Source organism: Rhincodon typus, chromosome 36, assembly GCF_021869965.1.
Source record: "Rhincodon typus isolate 14 chromosome 36, sRhiTyp1.1, whole genome shotgun sequence".
Taxonomy (NCBI): domain Eukaryota; kingdom Metazoa; phylum Chordata; class Chondrichthyes; order Orectolobiformes; family Rhincodontidae; genus Rhincodon; species Rhincodon typus.
This window is the reverse complement of record NC_063367.1, coordinates 761,838-780,067: the sequence shown is the minus strand read 5'-3', so window position 1 is coordinate 780,067 and position 18,230 is coordinate 761,838. Positions and strand designations below refer to the sequence as shown.

The 18,230-nt window shown below is 42.8% G+C and overlaps 1 protein-coding gene across 1 annotated transcript in view; it reads left to right on the top strand.

Moving 5' to 3' along the window:
• si:dkeyp-73b11.8 (BPTI/Kunitz domain-containing protein) overlaps positions 1-18,230 on the top strand; it is a 50,001-nt gene that overhangs the window by 10,985 nt on the left and 20,786 nt on the right. The window contains exon 2 of the mRNA XM_020532616.2: positions 17,878-18,069. Coding sequence (XP_020388205.2) covers positions 17,878-18,069 — 192 coding nt within the window. The remainder of the gene's footprint in view (positions 1-17,877; positions 18,070-18,230) is intronic.

Below are 18,230 nucleotides of genomic sequence, written 5' to 3'. Positions count from 1 at the left end.
GGAGCAGAGAGCCTCTCTGCTCCTATGATGCTGCTTGGCCTGCTGTGTTCATCCAGCCCTGCACCTTGTTGTCTCGGATTCTCCAGCATCTGCAGTTCCTACTATCTCTGATTCGAGGTGTACCAGGATGTTGTCTAGACTGGACTGTATTAGTTACAAGGAGAGATTGGACAAGTTTGGATTGTTTTCACTGGTGTGTCAGATATTGAGGGGCAACCTGACAGAAGTATATAAAATTCTGAGAGGCATGGATAGGATGGATAGTCGGAGTTTCTTTCCGAAAGTGGAAATGACAGATACTAGGGGGCAAAGGCTTCAGGTGAGAGGGGGAAAGTTTAAAGGGCATGTGTGAGGAAAGTTTTTTTTTGCAGAGGATGGTAAGTGCCTGGAATGTGTTATCAGGGGAGGTTGATGAAGCAGCATTTATGAGGCATTTAGACAGATGCAAAAACAGGCAGGGAATAGAGGGATACAAGCCATGTGAAGGCTGATGGGATTTGTTTAGAATGACATAATGGTTGGCTCAGGCAAGGTGCCTGAGGACCTGTTCCTGTGCTGTACTATACTGTGTTCTAAAGGCGAATGACTCTCCTGGGAGGCTAAAGCATATGTGAGACTAACCTGGCCATAAACAACAAATGAAAGGAATGCTGGAGAAAACAATTCATTTTGGAGAAATGAATTTGGGAACACAGAGAGAATACCCAAAGGGAATTTGAAGAATAAACATTAAACAAATTAAAACTAGCCCATCCAAATTCTGCAGCGGTAAGTGGGGCAGGAGCCACTGAGTAAAGATGGGTGTTTTAAATTCTTGCCCACTTCACTTCCATTTGACAATTCAGACTCAGGAACCCTTTGATAGTATAGATCATCAAATGCCTGGAAATCAATCGGTTTAATTACATAAGAATATTTGGTAAGTAGGATGGTTACATGTTTGAATTTCTGACACTTCCCAAGCAGCTGTGTATTGAGCATTGCCCATCATACAGCATCGATGGTACTCACACAGTCCCTATGCCTGGGAGTATTCTCATTGTTTTATTGCCATTGTTTCCTGCAACAAATCTTTGTTTACACAATACACAAAGTACACCCAGTGTACAGATATCCAATGTGGCCATAGACCAGTGAGCTAGCTGGATAATCCTGTGAGTCACAGATATGCAGGGCTCTTCATGAGGTGTCAGGCTGTGTAACTATCCAAGGTTCAACTACGATTGATTGCAGCGGGGGACGTGGCCTGTTGTAACTAATTCTCTATCTGAAGATTCTTCAAATCAGTTCCTTGAGGCCTGGCTTATTATTGATTCATGTGAAGGAATGCTGAGCCATATATATGATTTCCCAAATTAGGAAGCACAGCAGATAGTGTGGGAGAGAACTGTAAGCTGCAAAGGAACATTGATGAATTAAGCGAGTGGGTGAAACTCTTAACAGGTAGAGATCGATGTGGGGAATAACACAGCGTGGAGCTGGAGGAACACAGCAGGCCAGGCAGCATCAGAGGAGCAGGAATGTTGACTTTTTGGATTGGTACCTTTCTTCAGAAATGGGGAAGGGGAAGGGAACTGGGAAACAAATAGAGGGAGGAGAGGTGGGGCCGGGGAAGGTAGGTAGGATGGTGATAGGTGAGTGAAGGTAGGGAGTAGTGGGGATTGGTCAGTGGCATGGGTGGGGTGGATAGGTGGGAGAGAAGCTGGACAGGTTGTGTCAGGTCAAAGAGGTGGGGGTGAGATGGAGGATTGGACATGGGATGGGGCCGGGGGTGGGGTAATTTTAAAACTGGTAAATTCCATATTTAGGCCATCGGGCTGTAGGCTCCCGAGGCGGAATATGAGGTGCTACTCCTCCAGTTTGTGTCATTGTGACACTGGAGGAGGCCCAGGATGGACATGTCACCCAGGGAGTAGGTGCGGGAGTTAAAATGATTGGTGACTGGAAGGTGTTGTCGTTTGTTGCGTACAGAGCACAGATGCTCTACAAAACTGTCTCCTTGTCTACGCTTCGTCTTACCGATGTAAAGGGGACCATGTTGGGAGCCTGCCTCTTTGCAGGATACGTGGAACAGTCCCTTTTCCGCTGTTACACTGGCACTATCCCCTACCTCTTCCTCCGCTACATCGATGACTGTATCAGTGCTGCCTCATGTCCCCACAAGGAGCTTGAACAGTTCATCAACTTTACTAACACCTTTCACCCCAACTTCAAATTCACCTGGACCATCTCTGATACCTCTCTCTCCTTCCTGGACCTCTCTGTCTCCATCTCTGGTGACCGCCTCGAAACCGTCATCTATTTCAAGCCCACCAACTCCCATAGCAGCCTAGACTACACCTCCTTCCACCCACCTTTCTGCAAGAATGCAATCCCCTACTTCCAATTCCTCTGCCTCTGCCACGTCTGCTTCCATGATGGGGTGTTCCACTACTGCACATCCCAAATGTCCTCCTATTTCAAGGGCCGTATGAAGGGTATGGGCAGGGTGAACAAAGAGCAGCTGTTCCCCTTGGTTGAGGGGTCAATCACAAGGGGTTATGATTTTAGGGTACAAGGCAGGACATTCAGAGGGAATTTCGGAAAAAAAACTTTTTTGACTCAGCAGTTTGAGGGAATCTAGAATGCACTGCCTGGGAAGGTAGTGGAGACCAGAAACATGACAACCTTTTAAAAAATATTTGGATGAGCACTTCAAATATCAAACAATTCAAGAATATGGTACAAATGCAAAAATTGGGATTAGTGCACTTTTAGTGGTAGTTATGTCAGTGCAGATTCAATGGGCCGAAGGGCCTTTTCTGCGCTATATGAATCTATGAATCTAGGAATGCTGTGTCAAGTAGCTGATCTCCTGACTCCCAAAGGCCTGTCCACCATCCACAAGGCACAAGTCGGGAGTGTGATGGTACAGGCCCCACTGGCCTGGAAGGGTACAGTCCCAACAATACTCAAGAAACTCGATACCATCCAGACAAAGCAGCCATTTGATTTGCAGCACACCCACAAACATCCAACCCCTCCATCATTGATGCTCAGTAGCAGCAGTGCATACTATCTACATGATGCAGTGCAGAAGTTCACCAAAAATCCTTAGGCAACACCTTCCAAACCCATGACCACTTGCATCTGGAAGGACAATGGCAGCAGATACATGGGAACAGTGACACCTTCAGGTTCACCTCCGAGCCACTCACCAACCTGACTTGGACATATATAGCTATTCCGTCAGTGTCACTGGCTCAAAATCCTGGAATTCCCTCTTTACCAGCATTGTGGGTCAACAGCACATGGAATGCAGCTCATCACTACCTTCTCAAGGAAGGCATAGTGGGTGGCATGATGGTTCATTGGTTAGCACTGCTACCTTACAACGCCATAGACCCAGGTTCAATTCCAGCCTCAGGCAATTGACTGTGTGGAATTTGTAAATTCTCCCCGTGACTGCATGGGTTTCCTCCGGATGCTCTAGTTTCTTCCCACGGTCCAAAGATGTGCAAGTTAGGTAGATTGGCCATGCTAAATTTCCCATAGTGTCCAGCGATGTGCAGGCTAGGTGGATTAGCCATGGGAAAAGCAGGACAATAGGGTGGGGGTGGTCGGTCTGGGTGGGATGCTCTTCAGAGGGACGATGTGGACTCGATGGGTCAAATGGCCTGTTTCCACACTGTAGGGATTCAATGAAATGCTGGCCAGCCAGCGATGCCCATGTCACATGAATGAAAAAAGATGACAATGAATTGTTTTCCAGAAATGTAAGTTACCCACGGGCCTAGTGAGAGGGAGGAATTGTGTTGGGGAAATTAATGGGGTTAAAGGTTGAGAAATCCACAGGGCCTGATTTTCTGCATGCCCAAAAGAAAATGCACCTGGAAATATTGGATCCATTGCTGACCATCTAAAATTCTACATGCCCTGGAGAAGTTCCTACAGATTGGAAGATGGCAGATGTAACTCCAATATTTGAAAAATAAATGAGTCTGGGGACAAACAGAGAATTACAGATCAGTTAGCATAAGATTAGAAGTGTGGAAAATTCTAGGGTCTGTTGTAAAAGACATTATTACAGAATACCTAGAAAACATCAATAGGATTAGACAAAGCCAGAATGTTTTTATGAAATGCAAATCATGTTTAACAAATCAATTGGAGTTTATTAAAGATGTAACTAGTAGAATAGAATAGGGAGAACCAATGGATGTGGTGTATTTGGATTTTGAGAGGGCATAAGAGATTGGGGGGCAAAGTTAAAGCACATGAATTAGATGGTTATATATTCACATGGATTGCGAATTGGTTGACAGACAGAAAACAGAGAGTGGAAATAAATGGGTCCCATTCCAAGTGACAGGTAGTGACTAATTAGGTACCTCAATGATCAGCGCTTGGGCTGATCTATTCAAGATACATATAAATAACCTGAATGAGGGAGCCAAACATTTGCTTATGACATAAAACTAGGTGGGATTATGAGTAGTGAGGAGGATGCAAGGAGGCTTTAATGAGATTTAGACAAGTTGAGTGAGTGGGCAAGCAAATGGGAGACACAGTACAACATGGCTAAATGTGAAATTTTACAATTTGGTGTGAAAACAGAAGGGCAGAGCATTATTTAAATGGTGATTTGTGGGAATTGTGGATGTGTAAAGGAATCCAGGTGTCCTTGTACACTCTCAGTAAAAGTAGACTTGCAGGTGCAGCAAACAATTAAAAGGCAAATGGTATGTTGGCCTTCATCACAAGACATTTTGAGTTCAGAAGTAGGGATTTATTACAGCAGTTACAGAGTGACTGCACCTGGAGTATTGTATGCAATTTTGGTCACCCAACCTGGCAGAGGATATACTTGACATAGAGGGAGTGCAGCAGAGGTTCGCTATATTCACTAGAGTTTAGAAGGATGAGAGCAGATTTGATAGGTGAGATACAGGGAGAATGGTTTCCCTGGTTGAGGAGTCTAGAAGCAGGGATATCATGTTCTCAGGATACAGAATTAGGACTGAAATGAGGATAAGTTTCTTACTCAAAGGGTAGTGATCATATGGAATTGTCTACCACAGAAAGCTGCAGGAACCAAGTCACTGAATATATACCAGAAAGAGATAGATAAATTTATAGATTTTAAAAGCATTGAAGGCTATTAGGATAAAATAGGAATATGGCATTGAGATAGAGGATCATCTATGATCATTTGAAAAAAAACTGAAAGAACTACGGATGCTGTAAATCAGAAACAAAAACAGAAGTTGCTGGAAAAGCTTAGCAGGTCTGGCAGCATCTGTGAAGAGAAATCAGAGTTAATGTTTCGATCCAGTGACCCTTCCTCAGAAGTGAGGAACTAGTACTGAGGAAGGGTCACTAGACCTGTAACATTAACTCTGATTTCTCTCCACAGATGATCATTTTGAACATTGGAGCAGGTTCAAAGGGCTGAACAGCCTACTCCTGTTCCTAGTTTCTCTATTGTGACAAGAAAACTCGTTAAACGTCACAGCTGAAATCTCTCCAATGCAACTAGGCCTTAGCCAAAAAAAAGCACAAGATTCAGCTCTATGTAATTATTCCACTATTGCTGTGACCTCCCACACTATTTCCCCTCTTGTGGTCACCTTTCATTATTGCTGTGACTTCCCACTGTAGCTGTGAACTTCCATTGTTGTTGTACCTGGCCTCTATTCAAGCTTCTCCACATTGGGGCCCATTTGCATTGATTCAAGACGAAGCACCGCTCACTTTGTATAAAATACACAGGGCTTCCAGTGGGATCAAATTATCACTCTCCACTTCTATTCTGATCAACCACCATATCACATCCCTTTCACTCTACTTGCGTGAAGTCCCTTTTATGTTCAAAAACATTCACAGTGTTTCATTGGATTATTACCAATCAAGTATGACATTGAGATATCTCAGGAGATATGAGGTCAAGAACATAAAACCTGGAAAAATGGTAAATTTTGAGCAGCGTCTTCAAGGAGGAAAGCAAGATGGAGAGGTGTATGGAAGGCATTCAGAACTTGGTACCTTGGTAACTGTTAAAATTAAATTAAAATTAAAATTAAAATCAGGATACTCAAGAGGCTGGAATTAGAGGAGTCCAGGGATCTGGCTGTAGCACTGGAGCCAAGTTCCAAAGATAGAGAGGGTCAAGATCTCATGTGGAATGTGAAAGTGGATTTTCTGGGGCTAGATTATTAAAGAAAGATTAGTTTAAAGTCACAATCGTCAGTGCAGAAACACCCATTGAAATGCTTTCCACATATCAAGATTTCATAATGGTTAAACCTGATTAACAAGATGCAAGGCAGATTTATAATAAGATGGAGTGAGCATGTGCCAGAAGTTGAAGCTGTGAGTTAATCAATAAGTTTTTATTAGGGATCAACCCCCTTTAAACACATTAAAAATGTTAGTAACAGAAACATTTCTTTCTTGTATATAGTGGAGCATGAATAGAAACCGGAAAAATACATCCTCATTACAGATACTCATCTATTACACTCTCATGTACATATGCTCATATATCACACAACCATATATCACATAGTCATTTTCTGATATATATGAAATGTTTAATACCACTTGTTGATGCACTAGAAGCTCCAAGTCTTATCCTTCTAGTGCTCTATATCCAGATAAATTCCAGGAGATTCTGAAAGGAGATGATGCTGGTGTTTCCATTTCATTATTATGGAGATCACCCAGTAAGCATAGGGAAAATAAGGATAGACTACCAGAGATGCCTGTCGTATTCTATTGTTTTTAGAACAGAAACTAAGAGGAGATTTGTGAGAATCGTTAAACATCATGAGGAGCAAATCAAGAGGAGCTTTTTCCAGTGCTGGTGTGTCAATAACCAGAGGACACAGATTGAAGGGGACTGGCAAAAGACGCAGAGGTGATAAATGGGAATGGTTGGAATTGCAAAATCCTTGCTTAATCAGATCTTTGGTGAACTTCTGCAGTGCAATTATAGATAGGAGACACTGCTGCAACTGAACATCAGTGACGAAGGGAGTGAATGTTTGTGAATGTAATGCCAATCAAGTGTGCTGCTTTATCCTGGATAGTGTTAGGCTTCTTGTTGTTGGAGCTGCACCCTCCAAGCAACTGAGGAGTATTCCAACACACTCTTGGACTTGTGCCTTGTAGATGGTGGACAGGCTTGGGGAGTCAGGAGGTGAGTTATTTGCTGCAGAATTCCTAACCTTTGACCTGCTCTTGCAGCCTCTGTGTTTATGTGCCATGTACAGTGAGTTTCTGGTCAATGGTAAACCCCAAGCATGTTGATATTAGGGGATTCAGTGATCATAACACCAATGAATATCAAGGGGCTGTGGTTAGATTATCACTAATTGGAGATATTTCCAATAATTCTAGCTTCATTTACAAATTTGCTGATGAAACCACCGTAGTGAGTCGGTTCTGAAATAAGACAAAGTACAGGAAGGAGATAGACAGTTTAGTGGCATGGTGTAAAGACGACAATCTCTCCCTCAATGTCAGCAAAACAAAGGAGCTGGTCATTGACTTCAGGAAGCAGTGTGGAGGACACGCCCCTGCCTGTATCAATAGTGCTAAGATGTACGTGGTCAAGAGCTTCAAGTTCCTAGGGTAAATATCACCATTATTTTTTCTGGTCCATCTGTGTTGACTCTACAGTCAGAAAGCACACCAACCCCTTGACTTCCTCAGAAAGCTAAGGAAATTTGGCATGTCTGTAATGACTCTTACCAATTTTTATACATGCACCATAGAAAGCACTCTATCCAGATGCATCACAGCTTGGTATGGCAACTACTCTGCCCAAAACTGCAAGAAATTAGAGAGTTGTGAACGCAGCCCAGTCCATCACAAAAACCAGCCTTCCTTCAAGGGTCTAGGCCCAAAACATCAGCTTTCCTGCTCCTCTGATGCTGCTTGGCCTGCTGTTTTCATCCAGCTCTGCACCTTGTTATCTCTCTTCCTTCCATTGACTCTGTTTACATTTCCCGCTGCCTCAGGAAAGCAGCCAATGTAATCAAAGACGCCTCCCACCCTGATTATACTCTCTTTTGTTCTCTTACATAAGGCAGGAGATACAAAAGTTTGAAAACACTAACCAACAGATTTAAGAACAGCTTCTTCCCCACTATTATCAGACTTATGAATGGATCTCTCATGCCTTAGAATTGATCTTTCTCTGCTTTTTCTCTGTAACACTATATTTTGCATTTTGTTCTATTACTCTGATATACATATGTAAGGTATAATTTGTCTGGATAGCACGCAACACATTACTTTTCACTGTACCTTGGTACATGTGACAATAATAAATCAAATCAGATGGTCATTGCCCATAAATTGACATAAATGCTATTTCAGCAGCATTTAAGCTAAGAGAAACCTACCATTGAGACATAGTCTAGAACGGTCTGGAAGAAATATTCACCAATGTGTACATATGTCAAAATTTACCATCAAGCAGAATAAGTAAGCAAGGGAGAGCATTAGAGAGAAAGATGGAGGGGAAAGTGAGAGAAAGGCAGAGAGAGAGAAAGAGACTGACAAACAGAGACACTGAGACAATGGACAACAATAGCGACCCAGGGAATGAAGAAGAGAAGAAATAGAGCCAGAGGCAAAGACAGAAAGGATGGAGGAATAGCAGATCAGTGCTCCATTGCCAGTGTCACAGTAAACACCATGATCATCACCTGACCTCGGCTGAAGGTTTTGCAGGCAGCCTCACATAGCTTCATACCCGTGATTAGGTTTTGCAGGTAGTTTGTGGGGAGGGCACCCCACTGCAAAAACAATAACTTATATTTGTATAGTGCCTGCAGTGTAGAAAAATATCCTAGCCACGTCTCAGGAATGTATTCAACCGATTGGTTCAAAGATTGAGGTTTGAAGATAAATGGTCAAACACTCAGTCAATGCAGAAGATGTGTTGAAGGAGACACAACTAGACTTAATGTCCTGATGTACTGAGGTGAAACGAGAGACTCTCTGTACCTTCTGGGAGGGGATCTTTACTCGAGTGTCTCTGTGTAAGAGACATTTACTGTATCAGCCAGTAATGACTAGCTTGAGGTGAGGTACAACTGTATGATTCTGTTCCTTCATTGTCGATGAGTCAAAATGCTGGAACTCCCTTCTCCGTAGGTATCTACATTGCACAGACTGTAGCAGATTGTGGTGGCGTGTGAGCCAGCACCTTCTTGAGATGGTCAATAAAGCCACTAACACCCAAAGACTCAGAGAGAATTTAGAACAAAGAACAAAGAAAATTACAGCACAGGAACAGGCCCTTCGGCCCTCCAAGCCTGCGCCGATCCAGATCCTCTATCTAAACCTGTCGCCTAATTTCCAAGGATCTGTATCCCTCTAATCCCTGCCCATTCATGTATCTGTCTAGATACATCTTAAATGACGCTATCATGCCCGCCTCTACCACCTCTGCTGGCAACGCGTTCCAGGCACCCACCATCCTCGGCATAAAGAACTTTCCACACATATCTCCCTTAAACTTTTCCCCCCTCACCTAGTAATTGAGTCCCCCACTCTGGGAAAAAGCTTCTTGCTATCCACCCTGTCTATACCTCTCATGATTTTGTAGACTTCAATCAGGTCCCCCCTCAACCTCTGTCTTTCTAATGTAAATAATCCTAATCTACTCTATCTCTCTTTATAGCTAGCGCCCTCCGTACCAGGCAACATCCTGGTGAACCTCCTCTGCACCTTCTCCAAAGCATCCACATCCTTTTGGTAATGTGGCGACCAGAACTGTATGCAGTATTCCAAATGTGGTCGAACCAAAGTCCTATACAACTGTAACATGACCTGCCAACTCTTGTACTCAATACACTGTCCAATGAATGAAAGCATGCCATATGCCTTCTTGACCACTCTATCGACCTGCATTGCCACCTTCAGGGTACAATGGACCTGAACACCCAGATCTCTCTGTGCATCAATTTTCCCCAGGGCTTTTCCATTTACTGTATAGTTCGCTCTTGAATTGGATCTTCCAAAATGCATCACCTCACATTTGCCTGGATTGAACTCCATCTGCCATTTCTCCGCCCAACTCTCCAATCTATCTATATTCTGCTGCATTCTCCAACAGTCCCCTTCATTATCTGCTACTCCACCAATCTTAGTGTCATCTGCAAACTTGCTAATCAGACCACCTGTACCTTCCTCCAGATCATTTATGTATATCACAAACAACAATGTATATCCCAACATGGATCCCACTGGTCACAGTTCTCCATTTTGAGAAACTCCCTGCCACTACAACTCTCTGTCTCCTGTTGCCCAGCCAGTTCTCTATCCATCTAGCTAGTACACCCTGGACCCCATGCGACTTCACTTTCTCCATCAGCCTACCATGGGGAGCCTTATCAAATGCCTTCAAAATTTAGAATCATAGAACCCTGGAATTTTCGGGAGAGAGGGAGATCACTTGATCCATTGTATCTGTACTAATCCCCGAAAGAGCTACCCAACTAATCCTACCCTCCAGCCCTATCTAAGCAGCCCTCTAACTTTGTCAGTTTCAAATATATATCCAGCTGTCTTTTGAAAACTCCGAAGGAATCTACCTGCACCACTGTCCTAGGCAGCACTTTCCCAATCTAAACAACTCTGACTTTTTTCTCAGAGTTTCTCCTCATCTTGCTCTTAGCTCCCTTGCTGATAATTTTCAAGTTATGACCCCTAGTCACTGATATACCAAATAGTGGAAATAGAATATCCTTCTTTATCCTGTCAAAACTGTTCATAGGGCAGGTCATATCTGACAAATTTAATTGAGTTCTTCGATGAGGTGACACAGGCAGTGGATGAGGGTTATGCTGTGGATGTTGTATATTTGGACCTTCAGAAAGCATTTAATGCTGCCACATGGCAGGTTGGTGAGCAAATTAGAAATTTGAACACCTCAATAAGGTCGCCTCTTAATCTTCTCTGCTCCAAGGAGAATAAGCCTAATTTCTCTCATCTTTCCTTATATCTAAAATCCCTAGTTCCTGGTATCATTCTGGTAAATTTCCTTTGCAGTCTCTTCAGGGCTTTAACATCCTTGTTAAATAAGCTTCCCAGAACTGAATAGAATACTCCAAATGTAATCTAACCAATGATTTGTAGAGGCATAGCATCACTTCTAGCTTTTATACCCCGTGCCTCTATTTATAAACCCAAGGGTCCTGTAAATCTCTTGACAACTGTTCCAACTTGTCTGGACACTCATTGAATTATGCTCTTGAACCCCAAGGTCCCTGTGCTGCTGTACTCCCCTCAAAGTTGTGCCATTGCAGTATTGCATCTCCATGTTTCTTCTACCAAAATGCATTACCTCACATTTCCCTGCATTGAAATTCATCTGACAGGTGTCCTGCCCATGTGGCCAACTTGGCAATGTCCCTATGAAGTCACTCAGTGTTCTCCTCACAATTTACTATTCTCCCTAGCTTAGTATCACCTGCAAATTAAGAAGTATTGTCCTCAACATCCATCTCCAAATCATTTATATAAATCAGAAAAAGCAATGATCCCAACACCGATCCCCGGGGATCACCAATTTCAATTCATCTCCAGTCTGAGAAATGACTCCTTTCTTTTAGTCAACTTCTAATCCATGCTGCCAAGAACCCATCAATCCCAAACATTTCTAATTTGCTCACCAACCTGCCATGTGGCAGCATTAAATGCTTTCTGAAGGTCCAAATATACAACATCCACAGCATAACCCTCATCCACTGCCTGTGTCACCTCATCGAAGAACTCAATTAAATTTGTCAGACATGACCTGCCATTGACAAAGCCATGTGACAGTCTGGTATTAACTTATTTTTCCCTACGTGTATGTTTATTTTATCCCATATTATGGCCTCTATCAGATTTCCCCCTCTAGATATTAAACTGACAGATTTGCAGTTTCCTGAGTTATCCTTTGCTCCTTTCTTAAATGACAGCATCACATTTTCAGCTGTCTAGTCCCCTAGGATTAATTCTGTGTTCAGATAGGCCTGGAAAATTCTATCAACAGCTCCTCAATTTGCACCTAGCAATTAGGATGCACCCCATCTGAGCCTTCTCAACCTGGAGTCCTGCCAGCCTTTATAGCACCTCCTCTTTGTCTATTACTATCCTGCTCAACACCCACATTTTCAACTGGGCCATTGTCACCATTTTCTAATTTGGTAAAGACAGAAACAAAGTACTGACTTAGTACTTTGGCCATACCCTTTTCTTCACTGAGCAGCTTAGCCTGTTTGCTGCTTATGGGCCTCACAGTATCCTTCACTAACCTTTTGCTCTTAATATGTTTGAATAACATTTTACAATTTGTTTTAGTGCAGTCAGCCATCCTTTCCTCAAGATTCTCTTAGCCTTCCTTATTCCAACCTTTGCCTCTCTCCTGTGTTTGAGATATCCCTCGGATTTCTATTGCTATTATTATTCTGGTATGTATCATATGCCTCCTTTTTGTTCCTTATTTTCTCGTAAATATCCTTAGCCATCCAAGGTAATCTATCTTTAGATACCCAATATTTATTTCTCATGGGTATGTACCTAGCTTGCACCCTGTTCATCTCTTTTTTTGAAAGTCTCATATTTTTCATCCGCTGTTTTATCCACCAAAATGTATTTCCAATCAACCTGCTCCCGTTCAACTTTTAGACCCCTAAAATCTACCATTTCCAGTCTGAGATCTTAGTATTTGACTGATACTTATCCTTTTCAAATTAATTTTGGACATTGTCATATTATGATCACTATTTCCCAAATGCTCCCCCACCCTGACATTCTGCACAGCCTGCCTAATTTCCTAGGACCAGATCCAACACAGCCCCCTACCCGTAGGACTGGAAATGTACTGTTTCAGAAAGTTCTCCTGCACACATTGCAAGAATTTCTCCCCTTCCATGTTCCATGCTCTACCTTTTTCCCAGTCTACCCGAGGATAATTGAAATCACCAGCTACCACAATCCTACCTGTCCTGCAGATTTCCATAATCTGCCTACAAATTCTCTCTTCTACTTCCTCCCCACTATTTCGATGTCTATAATAAAAATGCAACAAGGTCACAGCTTCATTCCTGTTTCTCACCTCCAACCATATAGATTCTAATTCAGGAACTGTATCTTGTTCAAGGGCTATAATACCATCTTTGACCAAGATTGCTTCCCCTCCTCCCCTTTTACCACCTTTCTACCAAAAACCTTGGAACCCAGGTCATAAGTATCCAGCAACATAAACAGAAGTTGCTGGAAAAGCTCAGAACATTCTGAGGAAGAGTCACCGGACTCAAAACTTAACTCTGATTTTTTCTTCATAGATGCTGCAAGACTTGCTGAGCTTTTCTAGCAATTTCTGTTTTTGGTCCTGATTTACAGCATCCGCAGCTCTTTTGGTTTTGATGAGTATCCAATCCTGCTCTGGCTTTAGATATGTTTCAGTCAATGATACTACATCATATCCCTCCAGAGAAATTTCTGCTTCCAATTCCCCAGCTTTGTTTATGAGACTCCTTGCATTTACGTACATACAACTTAACATTGCCCTTACCTCTTTCTTGCCCATTAGAAAGTGACCACTTCTTTGTTCACTTCAACACTCAAGTCTTCCTTCACACCTTTTTCCCTGTTCCTTATCTTCTGTCTTCTGCCCTCACTGGTACTTCCAAAACTAGGCCCATTAGTCAACCCATGCCCTGCCTTACAAGTTTAAGTCCATCCTTACTACATTATTTACTGTCTCAGCTAGGAGATTACTTGCATTTCTGCTTAGGTGAAGCCCATCTGTTCTGAATAGCTTTCTCCTTTCCCAAAATGTCCCAACAATCTAAATCTCTGTCTTCTGCACCCTCCTTAAAGCCATGCATTTACCTCCCTGCTCTGCCTTTGCCTAAATGGTGAAGTGTGTGGCACAGGTAATATTTCTGTAATTACAGGCCTGGAGGTCCTGTGTTTTAACCCTCTCCCTAACTCCTGAAACCAATCCTGCAAGACCATCAAGCTATCGCTTCCTATGTCATTGGTTTCCACATGAACCACTATTATGGTTGTTCACCATCCCTTTCCAGAGCTTTATCCGGTCCATTATGTCCTGAACATTTGCACCCAGGGGCAACATACCATAGGAGGCTCACAATCTCAGCTGCGAACTAGCCAATCTATCCCTCGAACTATTGAGTCACACACAACTACCACTTTTCTAACCTGCCTGGCAGCCTCTCTCTCTTTTCCCAAAGTAACCTTGCCTACCATGGTACTGTCCAGCCCTGACTCAGCCGTGTTGTTCATTAAATAGGCACCTAAAATTTCGGACCTGTTCGGCAGTTCCTTGTTTCCTGGACCTGGTGTCTCTTTTCCCTTTGATGAATGGTCATCCACTCACCTGCTTAACACAATGCAAAGTGACCACTCTCTGGTACAACTATTCCAGAACCTCTCTCCTTGTACAGTGCACAGTGAAGAGTTGCTGCTCCAAATCAACAACATGTTGTTTAATTTTTTTCAAAGTCCCATTATCTTAATGAAACCTCACAAAAGAAAACTGCAATATGATACCTCACCGGGGGAAAATGTTAATAGGGGCTATATTTAAATGATTTATTTTTACAAAAGTACAATTTTTTTCAAAGCCATCACCTGATTTTTATTCAGTTCTGGATATAAATGGACATATCAGTATTCACAAATGCGACCCTGAAACAAACCCAGATGCATCATGCTCCACAGCCCCTAATCTTTACATTTGCAATTAGGGACCTAATGCCAATCTGAGACTCCCTGTCTGGATAGTTTGCCATGAGGGAGCTGGGATCATCACTGCTAATTCCTTCATTGTCACTGGGTTGAAATCCTGGAATTCCCTCCTTAATGGCATTGTGGGTCAACCCACAGCATTTGGAATGCAGCAGTTCAAGAAGGCAGCTCACCACCACCTCCTCAATGGCAACAAGGGACGGGCAATAAATGCTGGCCAGCCAGCATCACCCACATCCCACAAATGAACAAAAAAAATCTAGGGAGTTGAGTGTCAGCGACTGCCAGAGACAAAGAACAAACTGAATAAAACATGGAAACGAAAGGAGAAAATCTTCCTCATTTCTCATAATCCCACATTAGACCACATCCTGATCACTGAAATCTCCCACCCCCAACTACCAGCAATAACGCCATCTCCTCTGCCCAACTCCATCTTTCCCCTCAACAAACCAGTCTCCCCTCCTCCACACTGTATCTCTCCTTGCCATCTTCGCTCCTCCCCAATCCCCTCCCCACATCGCATTCTGCCCTCCCCCACAAGCTCATCATCTGACATTCTCATCAGCTTTGAAAAAAACAAAAGAACTGCGGATGGTGTAAATCAGGAGCAAAAACAAAGTTGCTGGAAAAGCTCAGCAAGTCTGGCAGCATCTGTGAAGGAGAAAAACAGAGTTAATGTTTCGGGTCAGAACTAAGGAAGGGTCACCGGACCCGAAATGTTAACTCTTTTTTTACCTTCACAGATGCTGCCAGACCTGCTGAGCTTTTCCAGCAACTATGTTTTTGTCCTTATCAGCTTTGTCCAATTTCCTCTCCAAAACCTAATCCCAGTCACTGTGTCTCTTATTTCAGGGTCACTATGACATTAATATGACTCAAATTTGCATTCTCTCCACTAATGTGTTCCCCACGTGCATTTTCTACACTGGTGTGTTCTCCACTTGCATTTTTGTCCACTGGCATGTTCCATGCTTCACCCTAACACTGAAATGAGATGTGAGGCCAATGCATAGTTAACCTCATTCAGGTGGAAGGTGGGAAATGGGTGAGTGAGTGTTTCAGGTGGCGTGTGAAAGAGTGATAAAGATGGGTAAGTGGGTGGTAATGATGGGTGAGGGTGTGGTAACAGTGGGTGAAGGGTTGGTAACAGTGGGTGAGGGTGTGATAATAGTAGATATGTGTTTGGTAACAGTGGGTGAGGGTGTGGTAACAGTGGATGAGGGGTTGGTAACAGTGGCTGAGGGTGTGGTAACAGTGGATGAGGGTGTGATAACAGTAGATGAGGGTGTGATAACAGTAGAAATGTGTTTGGTAACAGTGGTTGAGGGTGTGGTAACAGTGTGTGGTTTGGCCTATGTGAAGTTAAGAATGACAGTGTGATTATAAATGGTCTCAAATTTCACCTGATCTGAATTATTTTGAGACTGCAATTGTGTGAGAACCCAGAATGGCTTTGCAAATCTTTCATAGAACATTTCCAATGGCTTTGTATTGCTGCTTTGTGATTCCGTTGGGTCCACTAATGTTCCATGTTCCAATTCAGGCAAGTAAAACTGTAAACACAGTTATGAGATTTTTGCTTCAGACAGAATGGTTTTTACAACTTATGAAACGGTTATAAATGATAGTTACAGCAGTTTACTCAATTAATAGCAAAACTTTGAGTACCTCCCATTTTCAATTTGCCTCATAAATTCATCCAGCATTTTGACAGAATATTAGATTATGATGTTGTTAAATGACATAGAAACATTGAAAGTAGGAGTTCATGCCATTCAGCCCTTCGAGTCTGCTCTGCCACTTAAAATGATCATGGTTAATCCTCTAACCCAATGTCATTTTCCTGTTTTCTCCCCATAACCTTTGGTCTTGTAACATCTAAAAATGCATCTATCCATATCTTAAATATGTTCAGTGACTTGGCCTCCACAGCCAGAAGGTAGATGATTCCACAATCCACTTTTGAAGGAAAACATTTTTCCTGATGCGAGTCCTAAATGGTCTAGCCCATATACTGAAACTTTCTAGAGGGAAACATCTTTTACCTAGGGAATGAGTGTAGAAGTCACTGCCACCTCAACTTTTGAAGTTTTTGATATGTAATTCTGTTAATAGGATGCCAAATGCCTTGGTGATAAAAGTGACAAGACAAACAGGTGCCCAAAATAATTTATGAATTGTTATACCATCTCTTGGGAGCCCTGTTGTGGTGCAGTGGTGGTATCCCTGCTCCTGGGCCGAGGAGGCCCAGGTTCAAGGCCCACCCGCTCCAGAGATGTGTAATATCATCTCTGAACAGAATGATTAGAAAATATCTACTTTTGTGGCACAGTGGTTCTATCTCTGCCTGTCAGCCAGAGAGTCCATGTTTAAGCTCTACCTGCCCTGCATGTGTCTGATTATTGGTTGATACAAAAATATTTCTCCCACAAATTACGTTTTGAATTTGATTCTGCCAATTCTTCTTATAATTTGCAATGTCATAATGGGCTGTTAGAGTTCTTTTCAATTTGGTGCAATCTGGATTTTTTTTGACAAAAAGTGTACTAAATCGTATGCGGCTTCCCTTTTGCTGCAACATCTGCACCTTGGTGTCCTGGACAGCATGCTTGAAGCTTTTGGAGGTCCTCAGTGGTGGTGGGATGGTTGGTGGGGCGAGTGGATGAAGCTTAGTCTGACAGATTTAATAAATTATCCCCTGCACAGTGCCACAGGGGAACTCTTTGGTTTATTTTTCAAATTTGATTTAATTCAGCCTTTTCTGTTTTACATTGCAAAAGAACATTGAAAGGTATATATTAAAAAAAACAGTCAGGAGTGCATTTGAATAGTGCAGCAAACTCCGGGTGAAGGAATGAAGAAGCTTTTCCAAATGTATTGGTCTGTGCTTGTGCTTCACAAATAGGCACAATTAGCCCTTAAGAACAGTGAATAGCACAGAGAGGCTTGAAGGGAATCACGTGAGGCAAAAAGGAGGAGAGGGATATGTGAATCGAGTTTGTTGAAGAAGAGTGGGAGGAGGTGCATGTGGAGCAGTATGAGTTAGTTGGGCCAAATGGCCTGTCTGTGTTGTAATTTCTATGTAATGATACTTTGCTTTTGCCCATATTACAGCCTGCAACTTGCCAATGGATGAAGGACAAATTGGAGATAGCCCATCTGTGAAATTTTATTACAATCAAACCAGTGACCGGTGTAAGATTTTTGCCTATAGAGGAGCAGGAGGAAATGCGAACCGCTTCTTTACAGATGAACATTGTATGAGGAACTGTTCCAGCCTGGCAGATGACATCTATCCGAATGATGGTAGGTGATAAACTAGGTCTATCTGGCTGCAAATACATAGTGTCTGAGAGACAACAGTCAGCACAGAGTGGAGACCGGTGCAAGGAGACAAGTCCCAGAGCGGAGACTGGTGCGGGGAGAGAGGTCCCACACAGGAGACCAGTGTGGGGAGACAGGACCCA